Raw genomic sequence first — 19,078 nt, forward strand, 5'->3', positions numbered from 1 at the left:
GGTCAGCTGAGCTGTGGCTACATCGTAGCTTATCCCCACCAGCGTGTGAATGTGTGTGGATGACTGATTGTGTTGTGAAGCGCCTTGGGGGGTTGTAGACCCCTAAGAAGGCGCTATACAAATACAGGCCATTTACAACTCACCATCTAGTTGAGACGTAGTCTGTGTACGGTGGTCGAGATCTGATCTCGCGGGCGAGTCCAAAGTCGGCTATCTTCACCAGCTCTGGACCCATGCACAGAAGATTCTCCGGTTTCATGTCCCTGTGGAAATACCCTGGTGGAGACACAATACATCATCATCCTCCTCACTCCGATGGGACTAACCGTTAGTCGTACCACGACTGAGAAGCATCCGCACCATGTTTGTGGATAAATGCGAGTCCCTGCAGGATCTGAAACATAATATTTCTGATGGCAGATTCAGGAAACAAACGTGCTGTAGAGCAAGAAAAGAGAAAACAATTTAGAAAACATTGAGCTTTTTCCTCAAATGTGCATAAATTGTGCAAAAACGCCAAAATGTACACACCTATCTTTCATTAGCTGGTATAAGTTCTCCTTCATGTACTCAGATATGAAGTACAAGTGATCATTTTCTCGAAAGACCTCCTTTAGTTTGATCACATTTTCATGAATGAGTTTCTTTAGTGACTGAAAGAATAAAGAAACAGGTTGTGTAAGAAATGTACAAACAGGAAGTAAAGGCGGGAGTAAATAATTGAATCTTGACCATGCTGGAGGGAGAGCAAACAGGTCACATTCAAAGGCATGCTCTACCTACAGCTATCCATACCATTATTTCTTGGGTAAATTCAAGAAAATAGTGAAGTTTTTTTGGGGGAAAATGCTGCAAAAGAGGGATTTGCTCTTGAAAATTTAAAAGGTAGCGGGATGCACCGGGATGATGAATGTTCAACCATGCTACAGTTTTAGTCAAAAGGGAGAAGCTGAAAAAAGGCTTTGAGAGCCAACAGTGACATGCTGTAATTGTGAACTACTCAGCAGGACCCTCAGCATGTTTATGTTTTGCTACAATAAGACCAAGCTCTACAAAGAAAGGATCAGGTGGTCATGTGGACCAGGAGCTAAAATAAAAACAAGAATCACCTTCTGCTCTGTGTGCTGGTGGGAGGAAATCTGAACAGTAACATATTAAACTGGTATGGGGGAAATGTACTGAATTATTTGTCAACTAATAACATCACACACAAATCAGCATTTGTATATTTCATGATGAATTAAGTTCATAAATTAAAATAATGACTAAAGCGATGCCCATCAACACTTTTGATTAGTAGTGCCCACCATCGGTGGCATGGGGGGGGGGGGGGGGGGGGGGGGGGGGGGCATTGCCACCCCTAGAAATTTCTCTGGCAGCACCACTGATTGTGACAGGTAAATTTGTACCGTTTACGGTAAAACCAAGGTTAATGATACGGGTAACATTTTTGTTTTGTCTGGTTTATTTTCTCATATGACTGGTGAAACTTACCTTGACTTCTCGAAGGTTCATGCATTCTTCCCAAGAGTAGAACTTTCGTTTCATTCTGGAAAATACAGATTTCTATTGAATTACCTCTAATCATTGCTTCATGTTGCTGCACAGCATCTCTTCTACATGTCATTTGGTAAAATAGAAAGTCAGCACACAATGCTGCACAGATCACAAGCTCTTAAAAAATGAGGAAGTTGCCAAATACTCACTTCTTTATAGCAACCAGCTCTCCTGACTCCAGACTGCGGCCAAGGATGACCGATCCATAGGTGCCATCCCCAAGCTGTCTGATGGTGGTGTATCTATTCATTGTGCATGTCCTCTCATATTTTTCCTCAAGGCAAGACAAGAATTAGGAGGGAAAATGGACGTGTTCAGCTCCTACTGCTGAGTGCAACCAGATTTTCCTGTGACAAATGCAGAAGACCGTGGGCTAAGCTGGAGGACTCATGGTGTCACGAACGTCCCTCCTTCATGGTGAATGGATCCAAAAATAAAACAAGAACTAATGTTAGTTTTCCATGATTACTACCGAGCACACGCTACTAATAAATGTGCATCTCTTTGCAGCTCCTCAGTAGTTGCTTGTGAGTTTCAAAAGAACCTTTAAACTCATTTAAAGTTTAAATAAATTACCCAAATGCTTGCACCATTTTTGATCAAATTTATGAAAGAAAAACTGCCAGTTTCTACTTCTAGTTATAGATTTTTTTTCGGTTTTTAATACGAAATTATGGAAAATATATGATTATACTTTTCATATTACCACCAAAAAAAGCTGAGATCATACATTTATCCCAATTTTCTTTGGTAGTTGTTGATTGGGAGCATTTTTCCACATTTTATTGTTGTTACAACTTTTTAGGACAATAAAAAAAACACCAGTCACAATTAAGGTAAATGTGCCTTAAAAAAAAGCTCAAAGCATCATGGGTGATACAGTAAATACCAAATATAATCAGATGTGTTACTAAAACCTACCAGGTTGTTTGATGCTAAACTTTGGCATGTAAGTAAAGCAGATACTAACCGCACCGTAGCATTTTCTGATAAAAACAGCGATGCAGAGACAACCGTTGTCTAGCAGGGATGATCCTAACTGACACCCAATAAAAGGAGCGACATAAAACTCACCTGTCCGCTTCTAACCGACAACACCTAGCCCGACATTTGTATAGTCGATGTTTAGCTACGTGCTTTTAAAAAGTAGTGTATTAAATTAATCTCTTTATAAACATCCCAGATGTCCACGACTGAACGTCAATTAACAAACAGCCAGGCCCTTCAGTCGGAGAGCTCCAAAAAATCTCGCGTTATTACAAAACAACTGTTTTGTCACGGCCTTTAAACTTCCAAAAAATGATTTCCAACTAAAGGCCGTTGGTGAGAACGGGTGATTTCCTTTAAGCATGCACTTTTAGACTTGATTTCTTGCAAATTGTATAAATGATTTATTCTTCAAAAAACAAAAAAGTTCAAAATTCATTCAAAATGTTCTACTTTTCATCCAACGAAAATTAACCTTAAATTAAATTATCAGGTCTAAAAAAATGGTCAAAAATCATTTAACCAAAATCCTCCCATCTCCCCTGACACTTGGCAAACAAACATTTTCCCACAAGCCTCCCCATGTGCTACTAATCAGCTTAATGACTAAGGCGTGTCCAAAAAGTTCACAACTACATCAGTTTACCAAAAAAATAAAAAATTAACACATTTAAATTGCAAACTTAACTTATTATAAAAGGAATGATAAGAAATTCTAAAAGACATTTATAACTAACAGATTTATGCTATTTTACTGAAATGGCCACCACATTCCGGCCCCCAATTCATGTTTAACACAAATTAGATCTATACCTCTAACAAGTGGCCGTTACAAAATGGATTATTAACATTAACAAACTTAAATTAAACATGTGTTAGCTTTCCTTTTCTCAAACAATTCATTCAAATTTTGACAGACAACATTTCATAAAGGAAATAAACCCCCCCTTTTTTAAGTTCTCCATACATGTCTTCTTAGAACAAAAACAGAAGTCAATGTCCTCTTTTAAGTTCTTTTCTTCTTTCTTCAATTTGTGTATGTTATATAATGAGATGTTCAGCATGTCAGTAAATGAATCTGTGTAAATGTAGAGCCAGAGGTTCCAGAACTTAGCTCAGTTGGAGGCAAACATTCACTGTTCCCTCTAGATGGCCTCTATCAGGAGGCATACTTTGTTGATCGGCTTCTCCAGTAGGTTTGTCCTTGTCTTGACTCGAACACGGCGTACCAAGCCATGTGCATCTGCCATAGTTTCAGTGATGCGTCCGATAGGCCAAGAATTTCTTGGTGCAGTTTCATCCACCACGAGTACAACATCACCAGTGGCAAAGTTCCTGCGAATCTTGGTCCATTTTCGTCGTTCCTGTAGCATGGGAAGGTATTCTTTTACCCACCGTTTCCAGAACAGACCCACAATGTATTGGACTTGTCTCCATCGTCTGCGGACATAAGAATCCTCCTTTCTGAATAAACCTGGCGGCAGCACAGGCTCACCCTTTAATTGGAGTAAGTGATTTGGAGTCAAGGCTTCCAAATCATCAGGATCATTAAGGTGTAATTGGGCGGTCATTCAGGATAGCCTCCACTTCACATAAAACTGTATGTAAGGCTTCATCATCTAGAACTTGCTGGTTTGTAATAGAGCACAGTATTCTCTTTACTTCCTGCACCAGCCGCTCCCACACTCCACCATGGTGTGCCCCATAAGGTGGGTTAAATGTCCACTTTATGCCATCCTGTGCCACAGTGTTTTGGATTTTACTTTGTTTTAACTCCAAGATGGCTTGTTCTAACTCACGATTTGAGCTGACAAAATTGGTTCCATTGTCTGACCTGATTTCCTTGACTTGTCCTCTTCGCCAGATGAATCTTCTGATGGCATTTATGCAGGAATCTGTGTCAAGAGAATGTGCCACCTCAAGGTGAACTGCACGACAGGTTAGGCATGTGAAGAGAACTCCATATCTTTTAACAATGCTCCTGCCTCTTTTTACTTCTATTGGTCCAAAGTAATCAACACCAACATAAGTAAATGGTGGAAAATCTGCTGAAATTCTGTCAATGGGAAGGTCAGACATTTTTTGCTCACCTGGCTTTTGCCTTTGTCTTTGACACACCATACAGTCTTTGATAATTTTTCTAGCTGCTGAATTAGCATGTGGGATCCAGTAGTGGTGGCGAAGTGTTGAAAGCATGTGATTTCTTCCTCTGTGACCAATCTTTTCATGGATATGTTGAAGAATGAGCTTTGAAACATGGCTTTCTTTTGGCAAAATTACGAGAAGGGTCTGGCTGCGGCCACTGTGGAGCTCCACAGTAACCGGAAACACGTGACCTCCACACAAACCGGAAACACGTGACCTACACAGTAGCCGGAAGCACGTGCCCTCCGCAGTAGCAATAAACACTCATGGATACAGCGGACGTCTTGCTAGTCGCTCGCAAAGGTTGGGACAGTCTTTCTTAAATAAACTTGCCATTAGTGATTTCATAATTCTAGTTTTCTTACAATGATCAGGTTGCCACTTTTTTTTGCGTTACAACAACATTCCTTCTTATTTTAATTTTTTTTTTCATCGTGCTCCATGGCAGAGGAACACACAGATATGCTTTTTCCTGGGCCTGGTTTAAGTAAGAGGGTTGGATTAACGGCTTCTGTGGGCGAGAAGAAGAAAAAACACATTTTGCATTAGAGTATGATTTATTGTTGGCGTCAGAGATGCAAAATAACGAATACTTCAATACTGTACTTAAGTAGAATTTTCTGGTATCTTAACTGCTGTACTTTTTTGTGCCTACTGTATACTTCTTTACACTTCTACTTCTCACATTTTAGCACGCATGTCTGTACTTTGTAATCCGTGCTTTGGACGCAAGATTACTTCAGAATTTTGTACATAAATTATATTTTATACCCTGTACTTCTTACTTCCACTTGACTAAAAAGTCGAGTCAATGCTTCTACTTTTATTTGACTATTGTTAAACAGAGGTATCTAATCTGTAGTAAGGAACGTGTGCACTTTTGACACCTTTAATTTTTTTTCTCAAAACTTTATTGAACAAGGTGATAAGTATACAAACAAATTGTATACAAAATTGAACAAAGAAGATGAAACATATGCCAAGGGGTGCACTCACTTTTGACAGGATAGGTTAGCATCAACACCGTAAATTTCGTCACAGATTTTTATATTTATCAATACTTCTATTCGTTATTCTATTCTGTACAGCTTTTTTATTGCCCAAATTTTAGTTAGCCCCTGTTCAATTGACTGTTATATGTCAATAGAAACATATCTCACAAATGAAAGTGTCTTGTAAAATGTTTGGTTTTTTCAAGAATTTTCCTCCCAAATCTATTACATGCTAACTGTAATGTGTTATTTCTGCTAAAACCTGAACTTAAATGTGTATATGCTGTTTATCTGTTTTTCTCTCTGTTTTAGATGCACATATCAATCTGGAATTCGGGCTTAAAGCCAGAATTGCAGGAATGCAACACGTGCTGCAGAGGACTCATTCACTGCCCTCTGTGCCCCACTTTCAACCCTACTGTCAGGGCAAAGATTGAGGAGCATCTAAGTGTGCATATGAAAAATGCTTTGCATTTCAAAGGTATGTTTGTATTAAATATACTTTATAGTTATAAATATGCACTTTTTTAAGCACTTCTGCAGTATCTTTGTTGACTTAAAAGTTGCTGTTGACATTGTACAGTTCAGTGCTGTCATGCTGGGCTGCAGCTTTTTGACCCACGACATGCAGAATCATGCACGGAGACAAAGGTAAGTAAAAAAAAGGTTTATTATAATGTACGAAGGAGATGATGGTCTGAGATCCGATGGTTCTGGTGGGGTTCTAGAACAGAGACTGGAGTGAGTATATGCAGGTTTGACCGTGAAAGAAATTAGTTTGTAGCTTACAGTTTCCTGGTTGTTGGTAAGGCTGAGAGGGGTGGGCAAGTCACGGCTGGCTGAGCTGGAAGAGCAAGAGTCAGGTGAGGCTGGGAGCTGAGTACCAGAGTTGGAGGTGTCCGAGTTGGCAGGTGGGGATTTGGAGAGCAGGCGGTCAGGGGTGAGCGACGGGACTGGCAGACAGGGTTGGAATCCGATGAGTTTTCTTGCAGCTGATGGAGGCTTGGTTGGTGGAGGAGAAGTTTCCTGAGGAGGTCGGAGGAGAACAGGACAGATAATCTCAGGACGGCGAGATACACAAAATAACAAGTTTTCAGACATGAGCTAGGTGCTGGCAAAGTTCTACCCAATGCTGAGTATCATCCGGTACTGATGAGTTGTCCCAACGCTCCTTAAATCCCCTGACCACTGATGAACAGATAGGTAGCAGCTGCTCTCCAGCTGCTCTCCAGACACACCCACCTGCACAGAGAAGACTCAGCACAACACAGTTAGATTCAGCAAACCATGACAGTACCCCCCCCTCAAGGGCCGCCACCCGGCGGCGAAGAGGAGGAGGAGGCGGAGGCGGAGGAGGCACGAGAAGCGTCAAACTCCCGGATGAGGGATGGGTCGTCAATCCAAGAACCGGGGATCCATTGACGGTGCTCCGGGCCATAACCCACCCAATCAACCAAGAACTGGCGACCTCGGCCACGGGGTCTGGCATCCAACAGGCGACGAACCCGGTAACCCATACTACCATCAGCAAGACGGACAGGCGGCGGAGGATCAGAGGCAGAAGCGGGACACAGGGAACTGGATGACACAGGCTTGATGAGAGAGACATGGAAGACTGGATGGACCTTGAGCGAGGGAGGCAAAGAGAGACGAACAGACCAGGGACTGATGACCTCACATATGGTATAAGGACCTATGAACCGGGGGGAGAGTTTCTTGCTGGTGTCTTTGAGCTTGATGTCCTTGGTCGAAAGCCACACTTGTTGTCCACAAGCATAAGGAGGAGCCGGACGACGATGGCGGTCCGCCAGTCGCCGATTCCGTTCGGCTGTGCGGTGCAAAGCGGCACGAGTCTGGGTCCAGGTTCTTCTTGCTCGTCGAATGAACTGTGGCACGGTGGTTGTTGTAGGGAGATCAGACGGGAAGAGTGGAGGTTGATAGCCTAAAGAAGATTCGAACGGGGATTGACCAGTAGCAGAGGAAACATGGGTGTTGTGAGCGTACTCAATCCAGGGAAGTTGGGTGCTCCAGCTAGTTGGATTTGAGGAGCACACACAACGAAGCATGGCCTCCAACTCCTGGTTGAGTCGCTCACATTGGCCGTTGGTTTGGGGGTGATATCCGGAACTCAGGGAGACGCTGGCTCCTAGAGAGGTAGCAAATTCCTTCCAGACCCTGGAGAGGAATTGGGGACCACGATCTGAAAGGATTTCTGTTGGGATGCCATGTAGGCGGAAAACGTGTTTTATGAGAAGTTCGGCGGTGACGGCGGAGGAAGGAAGAGACTTTAAGGGGACGAAATGACAGGCCTTAGAAAACCTATCGATGATGGATAGAATAACTGAAAAACCCTTAGAGGGAGGCAGACCGGTGACAAAATCCAGGGCTATGTGGGACCAAGGGCGAGAAGGAATTGGCAGAGGTTTAAGTAATCCAGAGGGAGGTTGGTTAGTACCTTTATTGCGGGCACATACCTGACAGGCGCTGATGTATTCCTTTATGTCTCTGTACATGGAGGGCCACCAGAAGGACCGACGAACCAGAGCAAGGGTACGGCCAACTCCGGGATGTATTTAAAATCTGGCTGTATGTGCCCAGTGGATGACTGACCCTCGGACCTGTTGTGGAACATAGAGCTTCTGGGGAGGACCGTTCCCTGGGTCCGGGTCAGTTCGTTGCGCCTCTATTACCTTTTGTGAGATATCCCAGGTGATTGATGCCAGAACACAGGATGGAGGAAGTATGGTAGCGGGTTCCTGGTCTTTGTCTGTGGAGTACTGACGGGACAGGGCATCTGGTTTCACATTTTTGGTTCCGGGTCTGAAAGAGATAGTGAAGTTGAACCGAGTGAAAAACAGAGACCAACGGGACTGTCTGGGGTTAAGTCTTTTGGCTTCCTTCAGATAAGCGAGGTTCTTGTGATCTGTCCAGATTATGATGGGGTACTCAGCTCCCTCCAGCCAATGGCGCCATTCCTCCAGTGCGAGTTTCACTGCCAGCAACTCCCGGTCACCCACATCATAATTCTGTTCTGCAGGCGAGAGTTTCTTGGAAAAAAAAGCACAGGGGTGAAGCAAGTTATCGGAAGGAGACCTCTGGGAGAGAACAGCCCCCACCCCGGAGTCTGAAGCGTCCACTTCAACTGTGAATTGAAGAGTGGGATCGGGACGAGACAGGACAGGAGCTTGTGAAAAACGAGTCTTTAACTCCAGAAAAGCGGTGTCTGCCTCAGGGGTCCATACAAAAGTTCTCTTAGTGGATGTTAATTTGGTGAGAGGTGATGCTATTTGGCTGTAGTTGCGGATGAACCTTCTGTAAAAATTAGCGAACCCTAGGAACCGTTGTAACTGTTTACGGGTGGTGGGAGTGGGCCAATCACGAACTGCTTGGATCTTCTCGGGATCTGTCTTCAACCGCCCGCTCTCCAAGACGAATCCAAGAAACTTCACGGATGAGGCATGGAATTCGCATTTCTCGGCTTTAACAAAGAGGCGGTTTTCCAAAAGACGTTGCAGTACAGCTCGGACGTGATGGCGGTGTTCTGAGAGGTTGCTGGAGAATATCAGGATATCGTCGAGGTAAACTGTAACGAACTTATCAATTAAATCGTGGAGAACCGAGTTGACTAGTGACTGGAAAACAGCAGGGGCGTTGGTGAGGCCAAAGGGCATTACCAGATATTCATAGTGGCCCAAGGGTGTCTTGAATGCCGTCTTCCACTCGTCACCCTCTCGGATACGGACCAGGTGGTAAGCATTACGGAGATCTAGTTTTGTGAAAATGGTGGCTTTCTGGACAGGATCAAAAGTGGAGGATAACAGAGGCAGAGGATACTTGTTTTTTATTGTAATTTGGTTAAGCCCCCTATAATCGATACAGGGGTGTAGAGAGCCGTCCTTTTTTGCAACAAAGAAAAAACCTGCTCCAAGAGGAGATGTAGATGGGCGAATAATACCAGCAGCTAGAGATTCTGAAATGTAAGTGGCCATGCATTCCCGTTCGGGCTTGGACAAACTGTATAATCTACTGGAGGGTAATGTAGCGCCCTGCAGGAGATCAATACAGCAGTCGTACGGGCGATGAGGTGGCAGAGAGGAGGCCCGGTCTTTACAGAACACAGCTTGTAAATCATGATATTCAGATGGAACCAGAGACAGATCGGGAGGAGTAGGTGTACTGGAAACTGGAGCTGAGACAGAGAGGTTAGCAGATAGGAGGCAGTGAGATAAGCAATATGGGCTCCAGGATGAAATCTGATTGGTTTTCCAGTCAATGTGAGGATTGTGAGTGACTAACCAGTCATGACCCAAAACAACCGGAGTCTGGGGCGAAGGGAACACGAAAAAGGTTATGGTTTCATGATGGTTACCGGAGATTAACAACTTCACTGGCGCTGTCTGGTGGGTGATTGTGGTCAGTGAATTACTGTCCAATGATGATGCCCTGATGGGGGTGGTAAGTGGTGTCGTAGGAATGTTGAGTCGGTCCACGATTGTCTGGTCCAGAAGGTTTCTCTCACAACCTGAATCCACCAAGGCCTTAGCAGGAAAGCAGTCCTGATTAAATGAGACAGAGCAGTTTAGTTCACAACGGGAAGACTTGTTATCCATATTGCCACCCACCAATACTCCCGGAATTATTGGCGGGCTCTCCCTTTTGGGCGAACAGGGCAACTAGACAGGAAATGGCCAGGCTTTCCACAATACAAGCAAAGTCGGGAGGAGAGTCTGTGTAATCTTTCCTCCGGAGTTAGGCTGGCCCGGCCAACCTGCATGGGCTCGTCCTGAGGGACCGAAACATTGATGGGTCTTGGTGGTGAAGCGGATTGGACAAATTGGTTTTGCAACACTGGCTGATAACACGGCTGGACAGGTCTTGGGCGGCTTCGTTGCCTCTTCTCAATGCGGGCAGCCAAACTGATCAGGTCCTCCAATGTTTCTGGCTCTGGACAAAAAGCTAATTGGTCTTGCAAACTAGTATTGAGGGCTTGGGAGAAGGCTCCTTTAAGGGAGTCTGGATCCATTTTGGAGATGGTAGCGAGGGTTCTAAAGTCTATGGCAAAATCTAGGACCATTTGTTTACCTTGTTTCATATTCCATAATGTCTTTGATATCTCGGCGGGTGTTTCAGTATTGTCAAAAGTGTTCCTAAATTCAGTGAGAAAATCGTGCAATGTGCCTTTAAGAAAATCAGGATCACGACTACGTGCCTCTGCCCATTGTAGGGCGCGACCGCGGAGCAGACCTACGATGTAGGAAATCTTTATTTGGTCATTGTTGTATGTTTCAGGGTATGTTCCGAAAGTTAGATCACATTGCAGGAGAAAACCTCGAACTTGACCGAATTCACCCCGGTAAGTGTCTGATGGAGAAGACTCCGGGACCCGGAAATGCAAACGGGGTGCTTGGACGGTTTGAACCGGAAGCGCTTGAGCGGCTGATGGAGGAGCAGAAGGAATGGACGCTGTTAGTTTATCATTGAACTGCCGGATTACGGATTCTAATTGAAACAGGTGTTGGTTTGTTTTGGACTGGTGCTCGAGAAGGGACTGGATGGAATTTTCGTGTTTGGATAAAGTCGAGGCGAGAGCCGGCGGGAGAGATTCTGCGAGTGGGTCGGAATTTTGACCGGATGATTCTGTCATGCTGGGCTGCAGCTTTTTGACCCACGACATGCAGAATCATGCCAGAGACAAAGGTAAGTAAAAAAAAGGTTTATTATAATGTACGAAGGAGATGATGGTCTGAGATCCGATGGTTCCGGTGGGGTTCTAGAACAGAGACTGGAGTGAGTATATGCAGGTTTGACCGTGAAAGAAATGAGTTTGTAGCTTACAGTTTCCTGGTTGTTGGTAAGGCTGAGAGGGGTGGGCAAGTCACGGCTGGCTGAGCTGGAAGAGCGAGAGTCAGGTGAGGCTGGGAGCTGAGTACCAGAGTTGGAGGTGTCCGAGTTGGCAGGTGGGGATTTGGAGAGCAGGCGGTCAGGGGTGAGCGACGGGACTGGCAGACAGGGTTGGAATCCGATGAGTTTTCTTGCAGCTGATGGAGGCTTGGTTGGTGGAGGAGAAGTTTCCTGAGGAGGTCGGAGGAGAACAGGACAGATAATCTCAGGACGGCGAGATACACAAAATAACAAGTTTTCAGACATGAGCTAGGTGCTGGCAAAGTTCTACCCAATGCTGAGTATCATCCGGTACTGATGAGTTGTCCCAACGCTCCTTAAATCCCCTGACCACTGATGAACAGATAGGTAGCAGCTGCTCTCCAGCTGCTCTCCAGACACACCCACCTGCACACAGAAGACTCAGCACAACACAGTTAGATTCAGCAAACCATGACAAGTGCATTCATCTGCCACAAAACAGTGTTTTTATAAAATATATTTTATTTACTTTTCACCAATTTTCTTGACATAACTTTTGTGATCCATACCATTTTGCTTTCATTATTGAGGTTGGCTTGGATGTTTTTGTTAACATGTACAATCTGATTGTTAGATAAATTGATTGCATTCTATACAACTACATTTAAATTACATCTGTTTGTTTGTTTGTTTGTTTTCTCCTACAGATACAATGATATGCCGGTGCAGGCTGCCTTGTAGGACAACAGGACACTTTCACTGCCCTGTCTGTAAGACTACAATCATACGGCGTGGGGATATGGCAAGGCATTTATTGTCTTGTCAGCATTCTTCAATGCCAAGTCAGCCACCATTATCAGGACTGCTCCCCGTTGAACTTTCCGAGGAGACCCATATTCCTCCGGCAGTACACTTCGAGGAGCCCCGTCTCCCCCCCAAGGTTTTGTCTTCAGTATCTGAACCATTTTCTGAATCTTTGGTAGAACATTCATATGCTCTATCCTCTGTGTTCAACAAAACTGCAGCTGATGGAAAGTCCATGAAAACGACATGCCCTCACTGTGGCCTTACTCTTCGTACCAAAAACTACAAGGCTCACATGATGAGGAAGCACTCCAACCAGTCAATAGATGTTTGCCTGGCCAGTCATCTGCAGTGTGTTTGTGTAGATGAAACTACAGGGTTATTTGCTGTGCACAGAACTGGCCATGGGTTTTCTGTGCCAGTTCACGTTCAGAGGAAAACATGGGGGATGTCTCACGATATCAGATGTGAGCTGGAGGAATGTCAGCAATACCAGTTGCTGGCCCAGCGGAGCGGACTAGGCTTCAGTTTATGTGAGCACCTTCGCTCACTAGATTACTGCCGAGAAACTGTGAAGGAGGTTTTTCTTCAAGAGCACATCGTGATGGAAATGGTGGACCTTAAATTTTTTGGAGAGGCCAAAGCTGCTACATGCATAAAGAGACAGAAAGCTGCCCAGATGGCACATGCTCCACTTTGTGTGAGGGTGGATTTTGGTGGATCCTCTACACAGATCTGTTTGTCCGTATTTGAGCCAGAAATACACAGTTTCTGCCATCTTGGCAGAATATTTGTGACTTACAATGCTCTGAGGAACACCTGGCATTGCGCTTGTGCAAAGCCACGGATATCATGTCCTCATAAAAATATAGCTAAGTGGCATCTCTTCCAGACACAGAGAGACATCTTCAAATCAACTGTACCACTATCATCAGGCACCCCATCACAGATGACTCAGGAGAGTTCTTCCTTTGAGGACAATGCTGCCGTCGAAAGGAGTATACGCTATATTTTAAAAGAGAAAAAAATTCCTGTATCTCTTCCAGAAAATGTCATCTCACAGAAAATGGATCATCAGAAACAGCTCTTTCCTTGTGAAACGTTGTGCCAGGTGTGCCCAGAGCACCCAAAACTTGATGAGGCTGTTCTAATTACCAATAAAGCGAGGATTGTCAGCATGATGGGAGTGATTGAGAGTAAGTTTTAATGAATAAGATTAAACATCAGTGTGAAATAATCAGTTATAATTGTTCCTATACTAATGTTTTGACATTAATGTGATTTGTCTTTAACAGATGTTTCAACACACCAAAGATTGTGTCCTCAGTGCCACATGGTCTACAGATACCAGGAGTGGACAGATGGGCTTCACAACTTTGACAACCACGTTGTTTTGTCTCTTGAACTCTGCCTTTTTCTGAGAGAAAATCTGCAGGTGAGGATCACAAAAATAAAATGTACTCATCTGAAGATTGCTTTAAAAATGTGTTTTTGTCATTATGATATGCATGTTGGTGCCCAAATTTAAATATCTGTAATCATAGTCTTCTTCACCCTATTGTCATATTACAGAACCATGTATCCGCTTCAAGGGTCATTGACTCATTGGAGGGCTTAAGAAGAGTGATGTTTCCTTCTAGGGATACCATTTTTCATGCTTATTGCCATTTCGAGGCTTTGACTGACACAGACTACGTGTACTCCTGCATAAACTGTGGGTTTCACCCCCCTGTGGTAGTTATGGACTTACACAGAAAAGGGGTGTTCAAGTTAGCAGCAGGTAAGTTTAATGTACATTTGTGTTCATAGTTCATTGTGTACATTATGTGCATGTTCTTATGAGTCAATTTATTATAGTGAGTGACCTCAAAGCCCCGGAAGACTTCAATGGTGAACATGACATTGAAGGTTTTTGGAACTCTGTTCACCTGGAAATGATAAGCCGTGGGTTTTTTCCAAGTGAGTGATGGCAAAAACTTATTGAAAGTCATTCAGTGTTTTAAAGTAATTTAGACTGTAATTAAAAACATGCCATTTTCTGTAGGCGGCGTGAAGAATCCATTTTCAGTTCCACCAAGTTACACGTCCTGGGCACCATGGATCGGGAATGAAACTCGAACAAGTGACATTGTGCTCAACACAGAGTTTCAAAAAGTAGGAATAAGCTCTTCACATGAAGCAAAGCTTAGCGGTGTCACAGAAGACCGTCTGTTGGATGAACTCGCAAAACAAAAGGTAACATTGCCTTTATGTTTTCAGAATATGTGACATAAAGTTCAGGGGTTGTTCCATTTACATTTTTCCCTAATTACTGTCAGGTTGGAGTGGTAAGAAAATTGTGTAAAGCATGCAACATCGACTCCAAAGGCTCCCGCTTTGATCTCATCACCAGACTGAAGGAGAAGATGAAGAGCAGGCAGACATATGATAAGGTGTTTCAAAGCATATGGGGTGCCTCTGGGAAGCATCACTTAGCGATTATTAGAAGTAGCATTAAAATATGTCATTACAATCACAAACAACTTATTAAATCTTTGCTTGCAGGAGGATGGTCTGTAATACTATGTCCACATGGCATTGTATACAGTGTTAAATTTAATCTTCGTGCTGAAAGTCCCCGGGATTTTGCTGACCTTCTCCTGTCCTGGAAGCACATGCCAAACGTCTGTGTTTACGATTTTGCGAGGGGTTTGGCGGCACACACCAATTTGCGGGTTCCTGATAAACTGCCATTTCACCCACATGAAGGTCGACTGGCTGAGCCCACTGAGGAAAATGTCAAGGCTGCACAGGATGGAAGCCTGAAAGTGAATCTTCCATGGCTACATGAAAGGATGGATAGTGTAAATGAAGATCCTCATCCGGTCACTGGATCATCTGACCATTATGTCCTGTATGACAGATTTCATGAGGGAAATACAAAAGATCCCAAGGACAAATTACGCAGAATTCAACTTGTCCCAGAGCTGAAAGGCTGGCTGAACAGTCAAGTTGTTGAACAGTTCTTTGCAAACATGAGGAAAAACAATTACTTTTTAAGTAACATGAGTCCATCCACACACGTGTTTCTGATGAGAAATATAACTCATCATTATAACACTGTCACCAACAAGAAAGTTCTGGAGAGGCAGCTAAGACATGGTCGACTTGGAAAGATCAATATCTCATTGTCGGCACTGGGTCAAGCTGTCGTAGGTAAGTACATGCATTGTCTCATGACCAGAACGCTACCATTGGTCACATGTTAGATTTGTTCCTCTCTGTGTGTTTATATTGTTTTCTTTGTGTACCTAGCCCCACAGGTGTGCAGTAAACCCAGAGAAACCACAGAAACGGTGTTGAACCCAGCACCTTCAATGTCTGGTGACACTGGAAAAATTTCTTATTTTGAATAGTGATTGTCATATATAGGTGAAATAATAATCTTGCATTCATTATCTTGTTGTAGTTGCGGGCTCGTAAACGAACTTATCTGCTGTTTCAAATGAATTTCCTTCTGTAAACAGTGGTTATTTTTCTTGCATTTGTATGCATTTAATATGCATTCTATGCAGTGTTTTGTCTGAAACCTGTTAAAGTCCCTACAGATCCTCAGGAAGGAGTTGACAACAAGAAAGCCAATAGAAGGTCAACAGATGCAACGTTTCCTGACCTGTGTGGACCACCGTGCGAAGCTCTGACAAAGCCTGAGAACATTTTGGCCAGCCGTTCATCGTGGTGTTTTGTACCGCACCCTGGCCAACAACAGCTTGTAGGTTAAAGTTTTCAGACGTCGCAAAGTGCAACGTGCTTATCTGATTTTGTCATCCACAGTCTATGACCTATCTGTTTTTAGCTCAACTATGTTCTGGACATCAGCAGACCCAAAGATGAGCTGATTGTTGAAACGTCTTCTGGATGCCTCACACAGGCAGATTTTTGGACACTGGGTTTAAACAAAGAAATGGAATTGACTGTAAGTATTTTGTTTCTATGAATATGAAATAATAAAGTGTACTTTCATTTTTTTTATGATTTTTTCTGTTTCAGATTGCAAATGGCTGTTTTGAGCTTATCACTAAAATTGTTCAGTCAAAGGTACTGTATGTTGTATATGATGATTGCCCAGCTTTGATTTAAAGAGTTGTTGTTTTAAATGTGCTGTTTTTACATTCTAGGGGAAAAGCATTTACATAGAAACTCTGTACGTCACCCGGACTTGGCTTGCACCCTATGGCTGTGATCCATTGCAGTCATTTCCTGTAAGTGTACCGTCCTTTAAAGAAACAAGCAAGTAATCAAAAAGATGATTTTTTTATAACTTTGGTGAGAGTTCATATACAGAATAGTTCAAAATAAAATTCTGTTTCAGACTGATGCTCAGAGGATGGACATCATAGTTCTCCCTCTCTGGACACCTGGTCATTTCCAGTTGTGTGTAAGTCTTGTTTGTGACACATACAAACTGTTAGAATGTTGCTATGTGTCTGAGATGTATTCAAGCTTTTATGACGCAGTTTCAAAAGTCTTTGATTGTGATCGCTTGCAATGACATTGTTTTCAGGTTTGAAGTCATGGCTAACTGTCTTTTAGGTACTGAAGCCACCTAAAAGAGAAATCCTCTTTCTTGACCCATTACACACAAAGGCAGGATTTGGTGGCCAACAATATGTTTCACTTTTGAGGTCACATTTTTATAAGCATTTTCGGTTTGTTCCAGAATTTTCGGGAACCTGTTCAGTGTTCCAGGTTAAGTGCATGATCATGTTCTGTTCACACATACAGTACACTCACATGCTTTTTTTTAATAAACTATATCAGCACGATGCTTCAACATTTTATTCTATTTCTCATCTTCACATTCTGATCAAGTCAGTGATGCTGTCTTTAGATGAGTTTCAGACATAAATAGGGTCTTCAAACATTTTAGTTTAACATAAAACACCATTAAATATTAGTTTATAAAATATGCCAACCTCAAATTAAAGCTGAAAATGCTTTATTTTGACCAACTGTGAGCATGTGACTGTACTTTTTCATTTTGTTATGCTGTTTTGTTGAGGTCGTGTTCCTAAGACCTGTAGTTACAGTTGGTGCTATTAGCAATAAACATTTCACACCCATCATGATGATGTCTGTTAACTTGTGAATGTAACTGTCTTGAAAAAAAGGAATCTTGCAGTGAAGCTCATTCCCGGGCAGTGGTCAGAAAAAAACAGCTTTGACTTGAAGGTATGTGCTAGTTTAAGTGTATGGTGAATAATATGAATTACACTAGTCTTCTTTTAAAGGATTTTATTAACGAGCCTTTATTTTCAATGTAATACAGGGTTTTCCAAGCCAAGACTACGGAGTTGACTGTGGGATCTTCATGCTGATGGTAATTTTTCTCTTCTCTTCTTGAGATTCATACAGAAGCTAATTTAAGCTTCTAAAAAAATTACATTTTTATTTTTTCTTCCAAATAGTCTGCTCTGTACGTGGCACTGGATGCACCATTTGACTATACAATAGTATGTATTCTATTTACTTTCACAGCAATGGAGTCTTGAATCTTTTGAAAGTTGTTAAATATGTTTCATACTAATATTTTAGTCAGACATGCCCTACTTGCGTAAATGGTGGTGCTTGCTGTTGATGGAGAACTTTGATCTCAGGAGGTATTTATATTTTGACTGCTGTTCTATGTTGTGTTAAAGTTTACACTCCTTAACAATATCAACATTTTCTGTTAAGCTCTGGCAAGCTATTTGCACACTGGAGAGAGGAAGCCAAAGCTGTGCTTGAAGGACAACACGTGCCCATTTTCAGACTGAAAAAGCGCAAGTTCCAGGAAGTCAGTCAGGTCAGTATTCACTTTAAACAGTAGTGTAATTACATGGTTAGTGACATTTGAATAACTGTTAAAAAACTGTTCTGCAACAGAGAAATAGCTGTGTTTTTATCCCCATGTGCCTGACACAGGAGCCAGCAGTTGTTGAAGATCTGCGTCCTGCTGTGCAGTGGGTTGTCCAAAATAAGGCACTTTTCCGTGGACACGTAACAGTGCCAAAATATCTGTCCTTAAATCAAGGGGACCAGCAGAGGGTCTTAAGAGACCTGTCAGAGGAAGAAGACACTGGAGCAAGGGACATGTTCCTCTTTGTTTTTCAGTTTGCAGAGGACATGGAGCTCTTTTTGAAAGCATGTGCTGATGAGCAGGGACTAAGGGTCAGTGCTATGTTTGACATGTAATGGACAAATGAAGGCACTGACTGTGTTTGTTTGTTTGTTTAATATGTTGTTGTTGTTGTTGTTTTTGTTTTGTTTTTGTATAGTACAAAATTCCAATTAAACTTATTTCAAAATGTTGTTCACTTGATTCTTTGTCCATTCTTATAAGAAAGGATTACAGTATAACAGCATTAAATGTAAATGTAACATTATTTTTTTATACTTCTAATTTCAAAATAAAAAGCTTATTGTTGATATTAACAGTAAAGGTTTTTTTCGACTGCTGCACTGCAGTGGACCAAAAGAATGACACGGGTTTGATCTTAAGGATCTAATAGTTGTGTGTGTTGTGCATGACATTGCCACACAAATATGTATTTGCAAGATAGAGTAGAATAAATTATGACGCATCAAATATTACATAGGCTGCAGTGAATTTCTGTTGATACAGACTATTGAGCTTTGAGTTTCCCAGTCAAACTTAGCTTTGAAGCACATGCTAAAAACACTTTTACTCTTGTACATTTCATAACAAGACA

At 42.6% G+C, this 19,078-nt stretch overlaps 2 protein-coding genes and 1 long non-coding RNA gene across 3 annotated transcripts; 2 read left to right on the top strand and 1 right to left on the bottom strand.

Annotated features, from left to right (window-relative positions):
- On the bottom strand, positions 1-2,290 carry LOC107373502 (serine/threonine-protein kinase ICK). The gene is made up of 4 exons (XM_070541957.1): positions 1,707-2,290; positions 1,495-1,549; positions 361-653; positions 1-276 (listed from the first exon to the last, which is right to left on the bottom strand). The coding sequence occupies exons 1-3, from the start codon at positions 1,805-1,807 to the stop codon at positions 489-491; spliced, it is 321 nt and encodes a 106-aa protein (XP_070398058.1). The 5' UTR covers positions 1,808-2,290; the 3' UTR covers positions 1-276; positions 361-488.
- A 10,088-nt stretch (positions 2,291-12,378) lies between these two features.
- Positions 12,379-16,417, top strand: LOC129166952 (uncharacterized). The gene is made up of 8 exons (XM_070543116.1): positions 12,379-13,543; positions 13,643-13,782; positions 13,920-14,127; positions 14,205-14,306; positions 14,392-14,582; positions 14,666-15,542; positions 15,926-16,098; positions 16,183-16,417. The coding sequence occupies exons 1-8, from the start codon at positions 12,379-12,381 to the stop codon at positions 16,321-16,323; spliced, it is 2,997 nt and encodes a 998-aa protein (XP_070399217.1). The 3' UTR covers positions 16,324-16,417.
- A 145-nt stretch (positions 16,418-16,562) lies between these two features.
- LOC129165052 (uncharacterized) lies at positions 16,563-18,833 on the top strand. The gene is made up of 6 exons (XR_011515582.1): positions 16,563-16,764; positions 17,498-17,558; positions 17,656-17,706; positions 17,795-17,839; positions 17,922-18,171; positions 18,291-18,833. It is a non-coding gene; the product is annotated as an uncharacterized lncRNA (long non-coding RNA).
- Positions 18,834-19,078: the final 245 nt, after the last annotated feature.

Source organism: Nothobranchius furzeri, chromosome 12 (assembly GCF_043380555.1).
Source record: "Nothobranchius furzeri strain GRZ-AD chromosome 12, NfurGRZ-RIMD1, whole genome shotgun sequence".
Classification (NCBI taxonomy): domain Eukaryota; kingdom Metazoa; phylum Chordata; class Actinopteri; order Cyprinodontiformes; family Nothobranchiidae; genus Nothobranchius; species Nothobranchius furzeri.